The sequence below is a fragment of the Mixophyes fleayi genome, chromosome 6 (assembly GCF_038048845.1).
Source record: "Mixophyes fleayi isolate aMixFle1 chromosome 6, aMixFle1.hap1, whole genome shotgun sequence".
Lineage (NCBI taxonomy): Eukaryota > Metazoa > Chordata > Amphibia > Anura > Limnodynastidae > Mixophyes > Mixophyes fleayi.
This window is the reverse complement of record NC_134407.1, coordinates 173,311,432-173,327,117: the sequence shown is the minus strand read 5'-3', so window position 1 is coordinate 173,327,117 and position 15,686 is coordinate 173,311,432. Positions and strand designations below refer to the sequence as shown.

Below are 15,686 nucleotides of genomic sequence, written 5' to 3'. Positions count from 1 at the left end.
TGCCCTTCATAGGCCCATTTCCCAATATATCCACATTCCTCTAAAGAAAACATACATTCTCACCTGACTTTCACATAAAAAGTCCTGCCAGCAAAGACTGAATCATTGTTTTCTATGTTCATTTTAAAGTAATTTAAAACTGTGGTAAAGCTAATGGCACACGCTGACTTTTTAGACACAAGTCATTTACGTCTGTACTCTACCGTTTAAGGTGTACCCATTGCCTAAACGCTTCCAGTTTGGAGGCTGATCCAGAATGCAGCTGTGATCTCAAAGATGCAGTGTCTCAGTAAGATCAAGGGTTCCTTGGGCATTGATGATAATCTTGCATCATAATTGCTACCTCTGATGTGTACAGGCCATGGACACAATTTCTAAATTGTAAAGCTACTTTATTTTAGTTTTTTGTGTACAAAATCTACTGCATAACCCTTGGTCTACATTGCTACTTTCTGTGAAAAAGTTGAAGTAGTTTTATATAGTAGTAACGGTTTCTTTTAATGGGATTGTCAGCTACCCAGGGAACTTTGCAGTTATTTGAAGAATCTGTTTTGCACAGTGGATGATGGTGCTGAAGGACACAAACCATAACCATAAACTTTTTTTTGGGGGGGGGGGGGGGGGGGCTGAATTTGACTCTCCCTGATTCTACCTCTCCTGTTCAAGACACCAGACGGGGCCTTGATGATATAACTTGCAGCATTAGACTATATCAGATGGGACCTACAGCATCACGACCCCACTGCGCAATGATGCAATCGAGTCATTGCGCAGCAGGGCCTTGGTGACTGAAATTGAATCGTCACCACCTCAGCACTTTCCCCTTTCGAGGGGAAGTCACAAAAGTAGGTAAGTGTGACTCAAACTGTCTACAGCCATCATCAAGAGGACTGAAATACTTGGCTGTGAGCAAAAAAAGAATAAAAAAGTTGCCACACAACTTTTTTTTTTTTTTTTTTTTTCCTTTTAAATAAACATGCCAGGTACAGGCATGGGAAACAAAGCTTAATTTCTCTTTCATCCATCTCGGGGACACTGCTTAACCATGGGGGTTGAGTAGGGAGGGAAGGAGTCTAACACCTAAAGAGTTAACTTTTTTCCTGCTGACAGCATATCCCCCCCACCAATTCCCCACATACCTCAGTTTGAATTGGGTTCCCTAGGAGAAGGGCTGCGCATCAGAAGAGCTCCACATTGAACACTGTTCACTGTTAATAGTTTTTTTTCTTTTCAGAGTTTGTTTTTTTGTTGACCCTGGCTTATGTCTGTATTAATCTCCCTGTGCCGAAGCGTATTGTTGCCCATTCTACCCGTTCGGTTGGGGCGTCTTGGGCGGCACGGAATGGAGCCACGGTGGACCAGCTCTGCAGGGCAGCCACCTGGTCCTCTGTCCATACCTTTACGAAATTCTACAAATTTAATGTATTTGCATCTGGGGACGCCTCCTTTGGCCGTAGTGTTCTACGTGCCAGGAGATCAGAGCGGTCCCACCCATCAGAGGGGCTGCTTTAGCAAGTCCCCATGGTTAAGCAGTGTCCCCCAGATGGATGAAAGAGAAAACAGGATTTATACTTACGATAAATCTCTTTCTCGGAGTCCATCTGGGGGACACTACGGTCCCCCCCTTTTTTTGGTCGTTTTTCTTTTCTCTCCACTCCCCCCTCTGTTGAGTGGTGTATCTTGGTTGATTGGCCTCTCGTCCTAGGGCTTTGGTAATCAAACTGAGGTATGTGGGGAATTGGTGGGGGGGATATGCTGTCAGCAGGAAAAAAGTTAACTCTTTAGGTGTTAGACTCCTTCCCTCCCTACTCAACCCCCATGGTTAAGCAGTGTCCCCCAGATGGACTCAGAGAAAGAGATTTATCGTAAGTATAAATCCTGTTTTCTCTTTCATCCAATCTGGGGCAAACTGCTACCATGTGGTTGTATGAGGGGAGCGTGGAGTTGGCACTAATCAACTTGTTAATTGTAACTTGCTGACAGGGCCCTCTCTGTCACCCCCTGTAGCTCCCCAGTGCAGTTTAAGTGCCCAAAAGAGTTCTGCTCACTTTCTTTAGCTGGAGAAATATTCTTTATTTCAGTTATTTTCCCTTATTTTTATTTATTAGTTGAATACTTAACATAGATTTAGTAGAGGTGCTGCTGGAACACAAGTGTGCTTCTTACAGCGTTTGCTGTGCAATGACTGTCACAGAATGAGAGCCGGCTGACAGCGCTCCTTTCATCAACAGAGGGCTTAGTAAGCCGCCATCATACTAAGCTTATTCTGAGGCCCGGCGCTGCCTTTTCAGGTATAGAGTCCTATGGCGGCTGCCATCTTGAAAAATGGATGGTAACAAGTCCCTCTTCAGAAAGTGGGGGGACCCCTCGCCTTGCACTGCATTATGGTTTCTTCCATTGGTGGTAAGGCATGGTCTGGAAAGACTTAAGAAACTTCCCACTACTTCACAGATGGTGCTTTGCTGACGGACTCGCCTGCCTGCCAGTAATTACCTAGGAAGGCCAAGTACCAGTTTGTTTTAATATACTTCTGCATTAAATTGACAAGAGTATATTGCATTGGCTCATACATGTAGCAGCATGTAACATTGAATACTACGAACATTATACACTGGGTTATAATTTCTCAATATGTATGTGTGTGTGTGTGTATATATATATATATATATATATTACATACACACACACACAAACACACATACTGTATGGACAAAAGTATTCGGCGCTTGACCATTACACCAACAGAGACTGTAAGAACATTGTATTTCAATACATATACTTTAATATGGAATTGGTCCCCCTTTTGCAGCGATAACAGCTTTCACTCTTCTTGGAAGGCTTTCCACAAGATGTTGGGAGTGTTTCTGTGGGAATTTGTGCCCATTCATTATTTAGCATTCATAAGGTCAGGCACTGATGCTGGACGAGAAGGCCTGGCTCACAATCTTCGTTCCAGTTCATCCCAACGGTGTTCGATGGGGTTGAGGTCAGGGCTCTGTGCGGGCCAGTCAAGTTCTTCCACATCAAACTCATCTAACCATGTCTTTGCAGTCCTTGCTTTGTGCACTGGGGCTCAGTCATGTTGAAATAGAAAAGGACCTTCCCCAAACTTTTGCCACAAAGTTGGAAGCATAGCATTGTCCAAAATGACTTCGTATGCTGAAGCATTAAGATTGCCCTTCACTGGAGATAATGAGCATAGCCCAAACCTTGAAAAACAGCCGCATACCATTATCCCTCAACCAAACTTCACAGTTGGCATAATGCAGTCAGGCAGGTAATGTTCTCCCGGCATCCACCAAAGCCAGACTTGCATATCTGACTGCCAAACAGAAGTGTGATTCGTCATTTCACAGGACACGTTTCCACTGCGCCACAGTCCAGTGTTGGTGTGCTTTATACCACTCCATCCGACGCTTGGCTTTGGTCTCGTTGATGTGAAACTTGCATGCAGCTGCTCTGCCATGGAAACCGATTCCATTAAGCTTCCGCCGCACAGTTTTTGTGCGTACATTAATGCCAGTGGCAGTTCCGAACGCTTCAGCTATGGAATCAGCAGAGCGTTGGTGACTTTTACGCACCATGCGCATTAGCAGTCGTTGACCTCATTCTGTGATTTTATGTGGTCTTCCGCTTTGTGGCTCAGTTGCTGTTGTTCCTAAACGCTTCCACTTTCTAATAATATCACTTGACAGTTGATCGTGCAATATCCAACAGGGATGAAATTTCACAAACAGTCTTATTGCATTGGTGGCATCCTATCACAGTACCACGCTTGAAGTCACTGAGCTCTTCAGAACAACCCATTTTTTTTCACAAATGTTTGCAAATGGAAAGTGCATGGCTAAGTGTTTAATTTTATACACCTCTGGCAATGGGTCTGATTGAAATGCCTCAATTCAATAATTAACAGGTGTAGCCAAATACTTTTGTACATATAGTGTATATATTCTCTTATTAATATAGCATTGTAATTGTTCTGATATACTACTGTTGCTTTTTCTGAGACCAGTTATTATTCCTTGTTCACAATTCAGTGTCTTGTGTGACTGGTACTATTCTGCATTATACTGTACTGTGCTTCTACAGAAAATGTCTGATAAAGGGAAAGCACCCAAAGCAAAATACTTTACTTACTCTAAATGCAAGATTAAATTACCAAGCGAACAACAGGACCCGGGGGGGGGGGGGGCTCTGTGTGGAGTGCGAAGCAGGTCCCCAGACTGCCCAGGGCCATGTTAGTACTCTGCCACTAGTGGAGGAGCCAGTGTGGGCAATGTGTTTGGCACAGTCGATGGAGATACTGGTTCAACTTCTCGGCCGTCTGGCAGAGATTGCAGCGCTTGCTTCGGGTGCTCCCCCTACCTCCATGAGTGTCGCACCCCCAGCAGCGATCTGCCAGCTGTGACAGAGTGCAGATTTGGGTCCAGCTTGACCTTCATCCTCTCTCGCTCCCTAAAGCACTCCTTTAGACAAACTTGCCTGGACCACATCTTTGGTCAGAAGCATAGCTAAACTGAACAGGTTTTTGTATTTGAAGGGACCCTCACTGTCCAGAAACAAGGCTACCCATGCTCTTTCAGGCTCTGATTTGAAGGGATCCTCTGAAGAGGAGAGTGAACTTATTGATGAGACAGACTCGCCACAGATCTGGATGACTATTCCAGGAACCAGGGCATTTAGGATCTAGTCTTGGCAGTAAGACAGGCCTTAGACCTCTTGAGCATAGAAGAACCCAGAGTAGTGGACCAACGTCTTTTTAAAAGAATTAAAAGACGCGTGGTCTGCTTCCCTCCTAGAGAATTGAAGGACATTGCGGAGCCTTCCTGGAAACAGATGGACCGCAGCGTTGTAGTATTCACTGTCCTCTATCCTTTACAGGTGGATGATATCGCTTGTTAGGAGCAGGTGCCAAAAGTAGATACACCTGAGGCGAGACTGGCGAGCCACACCACTCTTGTAGTACCAGGTACTGCCACCCTCTAGGACAGCACTGACCGCAAAGTGGAGGCATTTTTAAAATCTATGTGGCAGCAGGAGCCTCCCTCAGACTGATGCTGTCATCACGAGGCGGGACAAACTAGGAGGGCTTCCAGTAATACTGGTGGCTCCCGACTGGCCATGCCAGGTCTGGTAGGCATACATTCTACTTATAGAAGTGGGTCAGAACATTTGGCTACCCCTTCGCAACGACTGCCATCTTCAGGTCCCCTTTCGTCATCAGGACATGCCTCTGCTGGCTTTATTGGCGTGGCTGCTGAAGCCAGCCTCTGGCAGTCTAAGGGCTTTTGCCCCAGGGTTGTGAACACCCTGTTGTGGGCTCGAAAACTGGTTTCAGCTCATATCTATCACAGAACCTGGCGCACCTATATTAAGTGGTGTGAAGGTCGGGCCCGCCACACGGCTGCCTTTCCCCTGCCCCCGACTACTGGCTTTCTCCAAAATTGTCTTGATGCTGGGCTTCGCCTGAGTTCCCTAAAGGTTCAAGTCTCGACCCTCTCCGTCTTCATTCAACTACGGCTGGCAGACATGCAAAACATAAGGACTTTTTTGCAGGGAGTTCTACACATTCAGCCCCCCTATGTTCCACCCACGGCACCCTGGGATCTGAATTTGACTCTCAACAAGCTCCAGAAACCCCCCCCCCTTTGAGCCCTTACTGTCAGCCGACCTAAGGATTTTGATTTGAAAAGTAGCGTTTCTGCTGGCCATTGCTTCGGCACGTAGAGTATCACAGATTGGAGCCCTTTCCTGCAGAGAACCATACCTTATCTTCCATGACGATAGGGCGTATCGTGCCTTCCTTTCAACCGAAGGTGGTTTCAGGATTTCAAATAAACTCAGAAATTGAGGTTCTGGTGCTCCAGGAGGTATCTGCCTCTTCGAGATGCAACCCTGGATATGGTCAGGCCATTAAGTGTATATGTCCAGGGGACTTCCAAGTCTTCATCATGCCGACTCTCTTTTTGTCCCCATAAATGGGGCTGGTCTGCTTCCAAGCAAAGTATTGCCAAGATGGCTTACTTCTACAATCAAGTATGCTTACAGTGTGAACTGGCCTGTGCCCACTTGCATTGCTGCCCACCCCACCCGCTCAGTTGGGTCCTCTTGGGATGCGGGGAAAGAGGCCTCTGCGGACCAGCTCTGCAGGGCGGCCACCTGGTCCTTGGTCCACACCTTTTACCAAATTTACCAATTCAATGTCTTTGCATCTCTGGACACCAACTTTGGCCATAGTGCTTTACGTGCTGCGCTATCAGACCGGTCCCTCCCTTAAGAGGGCTGTTTTTGTACATCCCCATGGTAGCAGTGTCTCCGAGATTGGATGAAAGAGAAAAGAGGATTTTTATACTTATGGTAAATTTGTTTCTCCGATTCCATCTAGGGGACACTGTGTTCCCTCCCTTCTGCTGTTTGGCCTTTGGTTGTTTGTCTCCCCTTCCTTGGGGCTTTATTACAATAGGGAACTACAGTGTGTTGCAGAGGGGAGGGCTCTGTCAGCAAGCTGCCAACTCCATGCTCGCCTCATAAAACCCCATGGTAGCAGTGTCCCCCAGATGGAATCGGAGAAACAGATTTATCGTAAGTATAAAAATTCTCTTTTTACATGCTCTGATCATTGTTTGTGTCAACAGGGTGGCACTTTTAAAACTTAAAAGCTGTATCTGAATATACCCAAACTAACCATCCAGCATAGTGTTATCATCTATTACTGTCACATCTTTATTTTCTAACCGCCACAGTATACCGAGGTGGTCAGGATTGGTGGGAGGTAACCAAATAGCCTTGGAGGGCAGCATCTGTCTTCTCTTTGACAGCCCTGTACTGTAAATTTAATGCATCAGACTCTAATAGAAATGATTGAGCACCCTATGTTGTGTTGAATGGCATGATTATGAGCTATGTACTGCATCCCCTCAGGCTCCACTCAAAATAAATGTTGCTAATATTTAGTGTGATATGAAACACAACACTGCCATGCATTCAATGCTCGCTCGCATCACTAAGTCACTCAAAGAACTCTTTAATAAATTCCTTACCAATAGGACCCCAGGGCTCCCCGTCTTGTTTTTCTTCTCCCCTCTGGGATTCAGAGCTTAGACTGAGCTCAGCAGAGAGATGTTCTGTGCTCATGTAGCTATGTCTGTGGAGACGAAACACTGCTAAAACAATATAAACAACAGGTGTGCAATGCTCTGCAGAGAATAAGACACTGTTCAGGTGTGCTGCATAGTTATCAGTCTAAATGCCAAGTTGTAAAGGGGGTCTTCAGCCTTCAGATAACTCATTTATTGGCTTGTGCATGCCCTCATGCCATTTTTACCTAATGCATAGCTTTATCTTTCTAGCTTTTCTCAGCCACTGTTCATTTCCATTGCACTTGGATACCATACAAACAGAATATTATTTAATGTACAGTGCATTTAAGCTCTGTGATGTATCCCAGGGCAATGCAAATAAACAGCCAATATAAGAAAATCACTGAAAAACAGAAGAAAGCTAGAAATTTTATATATATATATCTAGTAAAGGTTGCAGATGGGCATGTACAAGCTAATAAATGAATCGTCTTAAGTTGTAAAATTCCTGGAATGAGAAATGCTCTGCCCAGCTTTAGCGTTCGGCAATAAGCAGATGCTCTGTTTATGTGACATAGTTAAACGCTGAATGTACAGATGTCATATGGTATGTGCTTGTGTGTGTCTTACCTTCTGTAGAGCGAAGAGTTAACAGATGTCTCATTGTCATTAAGGGTGCCCAGGGAGGGCCACTGGTTTACGAGAGGGGCCCCGATGCTTGAGTTGAATTGTTTGATGGGGGCAGTTTCAGAGGGGAGTAGGCCAGTGCTGGAATTACAGGGAGAGATTGCTCCAGTTATGACATGTCAGGCATGATGGGATTGATAAATGTCCGGTGGGGGCATGGTTAATGAGTTGATGTGAGTGTAGATACTAATAGAGTGATGTGACATAGTTGGATGCATATATGTAAGAAAAATAAAAGCTCCAAAAAGAGACTTGTAAAAGTAGCGTATTAATGCCAATATCTGAAGATGTATACCACTTTGCACCAGTAGCATAAGTGCCAGGTGCATGTCAGGTCTACATCAGATTACAGACACCCAACCAGGTCCTAGGTAAGGGAAAAGTTGTTCTGATAGTGAAAAAGGCATTTGCTATTAGGTTTTGATTTAGGGTAAAAGAAAAACGCTCAACATACACCCATTTGTTTGGCATAACTCCCTAAGTGTTCACATATGAGTGTGAAAAATTATGGAGACCGTTTTCCATACTTAAAAAAGGCACACTTGTACCTGTTTTATAGGACACATTTTTATTCACCTTTTTTGGATAGATCTTGAATGTTAATTTTTCATGACACTCAACGTATTTCCAAATCGCTTGAAATAAAAGTACATATGGATGTAGCTTAATTCTTCAGGTGGTTTAATTCAAGCCTATCTTTTTTCTGATTTTCACTAGTTGCTAAACACGCATTAAAAATGGGACAAATAAGAGTTCAAGGGAACGTTCCATAGTGTTCTAAAATGTTATAACACAGTGTGGTCTACTTCCCATGTAATATTGTGCACTACTAGTACAATAATTGCTGATACAAAAATCCAGAACACATGAAAAGCGCATAGAAAATGTGTTGAATGCATGGCTAAAGCGTTAGTTTTCATGCATGTATACACATTTGCCCAGAGCATGTGGCTTTCTGCAGATGAGAGGAAAGCTTGATTCATGGGATTTTGAGATTAAACACTTTCCTTTTCTTAATTTAAACTATTTTGTTGCTCTCTCCCAGTGGTATGAAGCAGATAAAAGTGTGCATGGCAAAAATACTAGCTCTTTAAGCAGCGTGGAGTGTTTTCAGCATTTTGTAAAACTGGCAAAACATTGGCTGATCTTGCTACATGGAGTTTGTATGTTCTCCCCATGTTTGCGTGTGTTTCCTCCGGGTGCTCCGGTTTTCTCCCACACTCCAAAAACATACTGGTAGGTTAATTGGTTGCTATAAAAAAAATAAAAAAAATTGACCCTTGTCTGTATCTGTCTGTGTGTGTATGTTAGGGAATTTAGACTGTAAGCTCCAATGGGGCAGGGACTGATGTGAATGAGTTCTCTGTACAGCGCTGCGGAATCAGTGGCGCTATATAAATAAATGGTGATGATGTATAAGTCAGTGCAATCAGTTTGGTTAATCTGTGGCCTGGGTTTGTAGTAGATGAGTGTGTTCTGTGGTCAGTGCTTGTAGACGAGTGTGTCTCTTGTGGTAGATAAGTGTCCTATGCAGAAACATCAACCTGACCTATTTCATCCAGATGACATTGATCTGCTCTTGAATGTAGCACTGACTGACTAAATTAACATGGATGCAAAAAATGTTTATATGAGTTGGTTACTGCAGTCAGAAAGTCTGTGCTCAGTTCAGGAGCAGACAAATTATCTTTTTCCTGCATGTGGACAAGCCTTATGACAGATGAATGTGTCTTTCATGGATAGGCCTGGTTGTAGATTGTAGCTTATTTGAATATAGGCTATAGTTTATCTGACTAGTGTGAGGACATTTGTATAAATGGGTGAGTAATTTATGTGTGGCTCAGGTGACTTCTCTCACTCACAGCTGTTCCTGCAGTTCAAGGATAACTCCTTCCAGCTGATGCTTCTCCTGAAGACTCTGTTCTCCATGCTCATTGAGCCTCTGAGTCAGTCTCTTGTTCTCCGTTTCTAGATTCTTTAGCTGAGACTCTCGTAAACGGACCAGCTCCTCTAGATAACCCTGGAAACATACAAGGACAATGTTGTTATGATTGGAAAAAAGCCATTGTACAAGCATGTCCTCAGATTCAGTTACATAATTATTCATCTCAACACTGGAATGCGGGTGGCAGAAATGGCTGCACATTAGATCAGATATGTGTCCTATCTCCCACATAATTATCTTATCAAAAATATAAAACAGTTAAAAATAAAAAAATGTGTGATGGCAGTGGAAAATTACATGGGGGTGGTGCCATCACACCAAGGACAGGGTTGTTGTTGAAAATTTCCTGGAGTGCTATATTAATTCAGTTACTAAACCTAGTGAGTCTGATTTATTAAGGAAAGGAAGTCAAAATAAGGAGTAAGCTTCTGCTGGACAAAACCATGTTACAATGCAAGGGGTGCAAATTAGTTTATTATTTTGCACAGAAGTTAAATACTGGCTGATTTTTCATGTAGCACACAAATATTTGATAGCTTCATATTTTATACTGAAATTCAAAGTTCATCTAGAACATGCCCAACTATAAATTTGTCCACACATTTTAAATTTAGCTCCCTATCCAATGCAACATAGTTTTGCCGAGGTGTAAAGTTTTATTTTTTTGCTTTACTTTCCTTAATGAATCGGGCCCAGTGAGTTCAACTGTCCTTGCTGTTTCTATTTCTATTCCCACTCTGGTGATCTCCACGGCGTCCTTGGAGGCGACAGCTGCTGCCACAACTTCAGCAAACAAGGAGCAAATGTCCTAACGTTCTGGGAGCTGCAGTGAGCATGACGCCAAACAAGCCTCTGAGCTGGCCGATAACCACAAGAGTGCTTATATAGCACAAAGCTAAAGCCCTCTCCATAACCAGAACAGGAAAATGGTTCAGTTAATGTAAGTGGTGAAGAACGTCCATGGTTTCCAACCATCTTGAGATTTCTACCACAACATTTCAGCAGTCATGTCTTCACCCTTTTGCTGTCTCTCCACATTCCACTCATACCAGAGCACCAGTAACTACACAATGCCAGTCGCCAATGGCTGCTTTAATATAGGTGGCTGATAATGCCTCTGCCTTGCAGTGGCCACACTCACTTTTCCCACCATCTAAATAAAATTGTTATTCCGCTACCTGATATATCAATTGTTCCCCATACCTCTAAGTTGTGAGCTTATTTGGGCAGGGCTATCTTTAACTTCTGCTTCAGGTCATTGTGTTTGGATTATGATTCCCTCAATGTACAGCGCTACATAATATGTTGCCACTTTATAAATACAAGATAATAAATAATAATAAGCAAATGACAAAATACATACTTCACTGTTTTATTTCCTTTTCAGTTCATCTAATAATCAGGACAGTAAATTCTTGTTTTGGTATGTTAACTAAATTTGTATAATACATACATTTTGTACTTTTCAATAAAAACACTAAAAAAGTCAATCTGTTTTAATATTGCTTTGTTTTGACTGCTTACTGCAAAAGACATCTTGCAACATTTACAAATTTTTAAATATTTAATGGTTTTCCACCTTTCATCTGAAAATAGGCAAGTCCTAGTTAAATGGATTCTGTTGGTGATTTTAGACTCCGACAGGCCTTCAGACATAGCCATCTGAAGAAACCTAGCCCCTTTTCTTTTACTTTACACTATAACGCTGATTTATGAAAGTGAAAATGTACTATTCTGCAAACAGGGGTGTGTGTAGATTTACTCTCTCCCTTCTCACCAGCTGCTCAAGTGTAAGTGCATGACTGACACAGTGATAGGAGAAAGGACCAAGGAGGAGAATACTTCCACTACTCTTCTCACAATGTCTGTCACTATGCTTTCTTTTGCTGTGAGCCGCTGGTGACAAGAGATTGGACAGAGGCATGCTGGGAGAAAGAGGGCAAGGCGAGAATCTCGTCTCTGCTGCACCTAAGATGGTGCATCTGATACGAAGTTCTTACCTTGCGTTGTGGAAAGAGCCATACGGCCGGCTGAGCAAATACTCTTCTCCTTTATCATGCATATTATTATTTTGCTAAAAGCACCTAGTTTTACAGGGAAATGTATGTATGGTAGAGTCTGCAGAGGTACAAAAGTTTTATACACCCGATGGAAGAAGTTCCTTGCCAAGTTCAGATTAGGGACAGAAGAGCGCCTACTCTTACACCCAGATGTAAAATCACAATTTTGTTCTGTGGGATAAAATATTTGAATAAGATAAAGAGGTGAAGAGGACATCCTTACAGGGGAGTTCTCTGCTTTTTGTCCCAGCGAAAGGGTTACATTGGGTCTCGCACTATGATTTTATACCTCCATGGAAAAAAAACACATTCCTAGGCACATGATTAATGTAATTAAAAACACATGAAAGTGAAACACGCAATAAAAACAGTGCTAGTGTCCTCTAACTTCCATGATTCATTTAAGACATAGCTGAAATGGAGCCGAGAAGTATTTTAGGAGAAACATGGAAAGGTTTAAATGGGGGTAGTCCTAATGCATTAGTAGGTTGGAGTCTGAAGGGACGTTTCATTCTAGCTTTGTGCAGGTTCATTCTCTGAGGCCAATTCCAAGCACTGGAAGGTGACCATGCAGCTTGAAATGTGTAGACTGGACAGTTAGCAGCACTGGCACACAAAGACGAGCAGGCCTGCATTTTTGCAGTTTCTAGATTACCTTTTATGACTTTCTAGCTGTGCAAAGCTCTAGTTTCAGATCTGTTTTATTGCGTTGTTTTTGCTTTTTTATCCATTTCAAAAAACTAAAATGTAATTTAACTTTTCTCACAAATTTTCAAAAGCTCCCAATACTTTTTACACCTAACATTACATATTTGTTTAATGTGTTTGTTAAACAACACCACAACACGATTAATCCAATAGATATATACAATGCCGATTCCCCCTTAACCATCATGGGGCTCACGTAGAGTTGGATGCATTTCCGCCCAAACATATTATGTATGCCAGAGAAAGCATCTTACATGCACGTGTTGGCATCCAGCTGCACAAAGCTAGCATTTACACCAGGGGGTAAATGTATCAAGCTGAGAGTTTTCCGGTGGGTTTGAAAAACCAATCCGATTCTAGCTATCATTTCTTAAGTACATTCTACAAAATGACAACTAGAATCTGATTGGTTGCTTTAGGCAACATCTCCACTTTTCAAACCTGCCAGAAAACTCTCAGCTTGATGCATTTACTCCCAGGTATACGTCAGGCGTAAAAAGTGTGTATACTTACACCACATGATAGCATAGACAGTGTTATTAATAAATGCTTAATTCGCTTGTTCCACATAAAATGTAATTACACTCGAATACTAATGTTATCTGTTGTTTTCCCCCTTTAAAAAAAAAAACACAATGGGAAACTCCTTTCCTGCAGTAGTCCAAACGGAAATGTCAATTGAGTAATGTGATCAAATGGATGTATCTTCATATAGTATAGCCAAAACGTTAGTGATTTAAGTGCCATTGGCTGAAGGGGTCAATACTCAAGCAGTCAATCAAAAGCGGCTAGACAGTGCTGCTGATAGTCATCATCACAACTGCTCATTGTTCAACCAGCCGTCCTGCGTCTGCATCCGGTACTACTAGCAAGTAAGTAAACACGTTTGTACTGTACTAGGCCTACACTTACCCACCCCTCACCTTCTCCATGCATAAAGTGTGGTAACTATAAGCTGTGCTAAAGTCTACATATGGATGTACTGGTGCACTCTGTGGTGAACATGTGCAGTACAGAAAGGTGTATCTTACAGAAAAAAAACAAGTCCCTATGACTATACCTATACTTTTCAATAAGGACCACACTACCCTATATCCACTTTGATTCATAAGTGAATATATTACTTTTTCACAATGGGGACAGTTTTTAAAATGGGTGGCCAGCAAAAAGGTGCTGTAGCCTGTATCAACCAATCAGTGTCTCAGTGAATGCAAATACCCGACTGCCTTGGGAACAGCTCACACTAGTGTTCAGGAATGTTCCCTACATTGCTTTGCAAGTAACGGGTCAAAAAATGAGCCTCCAATGTTCTTATGGAAAGAGTCTCATCTGGAGCTATATTTCCATTAACTAGGGAAATAAAAGGATTAGGTAATCTAGAATGAACAGAACATTCCATTGGTCACCACTAGGAACAGCATTTCCTTATTGATTTGAAATCTAACAAATCAACTTAACTTTCTATTGACCATACAATTATATGGAAAATACTGAACAAAGGTGGCTAATAGGTCTGGATTATAGGAAGTAAACAGGAAAGATTTATTTATAGGCACAAATTGCACCAGTGCTCCTTTACAGAACATGGAGATTGGAAGTATATTGTTCTAAATGATGATTTGAAATGAGAAACGTAGTCCATTAAAAGCTTGGGAGGAACAGTAAGGATAATTGACCCTGCTGTCTCATAAGGCCAGCAATGCTTCAGCGACCAGCCTAGCTGTTACCATGTACTCAGTCACAGAAGTGCTACTACCCATGAGAGGCAACAGGGGCAATCACTACCATGCTAATGGCTTGTGCCATAGAGCTGACAGGGAATGTCAGCTGAGAGTAAGGGATACAAAGGTAAGTGTTTTTCTTCTGAATGCAAACATAGTTGGAAAAAATAAAGCAGCATATTATTTTATGTTGTAATGTACAGTTGTAAGTTTGGCTCATCGATAATTCTGTATGTGTAAGCTTCCACCTACCTTTTGTGCATAGACAATACGGAATTTCTGCTCCATCTTACGCCACTTGCTGTACCAGCTCTCCTCGTCTGTGAGCAGTGGCAAATAGGGGTGCTCAGGTGAGCTGTCCTCGCTGCTGCTGCCACCCACACTCTCTCGGTCCTCCTCCTCACTCAAGTAATCATAACTGGGTAGAGAGGTGTGAGTAAGAGTGAAACCATGAAAATGTTCTGCACACTTCTATGAATTACCATCACCTTTAAATGAACTTTACGCCTAAATATTTGTGTCCCCTCAAATTTTTAGTTGGGAAAAAAATGTTACTTTACTAAGCTGCCATCTGCATACAGTGGAGAGTGCAATTTTGTGGACTGTATCAATGTTCAAGAGAATTTAGCCTGTCAGTTCACTGGGAACGTGCCTCATGGCTCAAAGAAATTGCACCATGCTGCAATGATGGTGCTAGACTACAGTGAATTAATAAAGTGCTTTATTATTGGTTCTGCCCAAAAAAATGTCTGCTCCCACTATGTATGGGATGATTTCACTTTAGAGTTTTGCCCATACTTTCCAACTTTGTGTTGTTGGCATCCGGGAGATCCCAGGGAGGGGGTGTGTTTGGAGGGTGGAAGGGGCAAATCGCATCATTTTGCCCCACCCCCTCTATTAAATCATTTTGTTGTGGGGGCAGGGCCAAAATGACATGATTCACCGCAAATCGCATAATTTTGGCTACCAATGGGCAGGATACGGGAGACTTGCCTGCTCTCCTGGGAGTCCGGGAAACATACCTGGAATTCGTGAGACTCCCGGACATTCCGGAACAGTGGGCAAGTATGGTTTTGCCACTGCTAAGGAACAACCTACACATTCAACTGACTGCAATTAATTTGACCTTTTTTACCTCTGTGTGAACTTCAAGTATGGGGTGTAGTCTATCACTGCTGGGGTCTTCCCATCAATACCCTCCCCTTTCAGGCAAAAGCTGCAAGGAAGAAAAATGTAATGGGAAGACAGGCATGAATCAAAAAGACGGGATCGTTGAGGCAAGTGTGCAGGGATATCAGAGAGCATAAGGTGAAAATACAGGTGGTACCGACTAAGAAGTAAATCTACTGAGAGCTGGCATACAACATACACATTTCACCACACATCACCTCTGCTCGGGTATCAATGACTGTTGTCCAACGCATTTTACTATGTATGGATAATGCTTACCATCACCGACACTTACTCCTTTATATGTTATTCCCTA

General features: G+C 42.7%; 1 protein-coding gene across 5 annotated transcripts in view; it reads right to left on the bottom strand.

Moving 5' to 3' along the window:
• The window catches only part of RUNDC3A (RUN domain containing 3A), a 73,036-nt gene that overhangs the window by 1,829 nt on the left and 55,521 nt on the right, over positions 1–15,686 (bottom strand). For 4 of the 5 annotated variants that reach the window (XM_075177287.1, XM_075177284.1, XM_075177283.1 and 1 more), the window contains 5 exons: positions 15,336–15,416; positions 14,453–14,618; positions 9,629–9,786; positions 7,710–7,847; positions 7,041–7,144 (listed from right to left, as the gene is read on the bottom strand). In XM_075177287.1, the coding sequence (XP_075033388.1) occupies positions 7,041–7,144; positions 7,710–7,847; positions 9,629–9,786; positions 14,453–14,618; positions 15,336–15,416 (647 nt within the window). The remainder of the gene's footprint in view (positions 1–7,040; positions 7,145–7,709; positions 7,848–9,628; positions 9,787–14,452; positions 14,619–15,335; positions 15,417–15,686) is intronic. The other variant, XM_075177285.1, reaches the window with a different exon arrangement.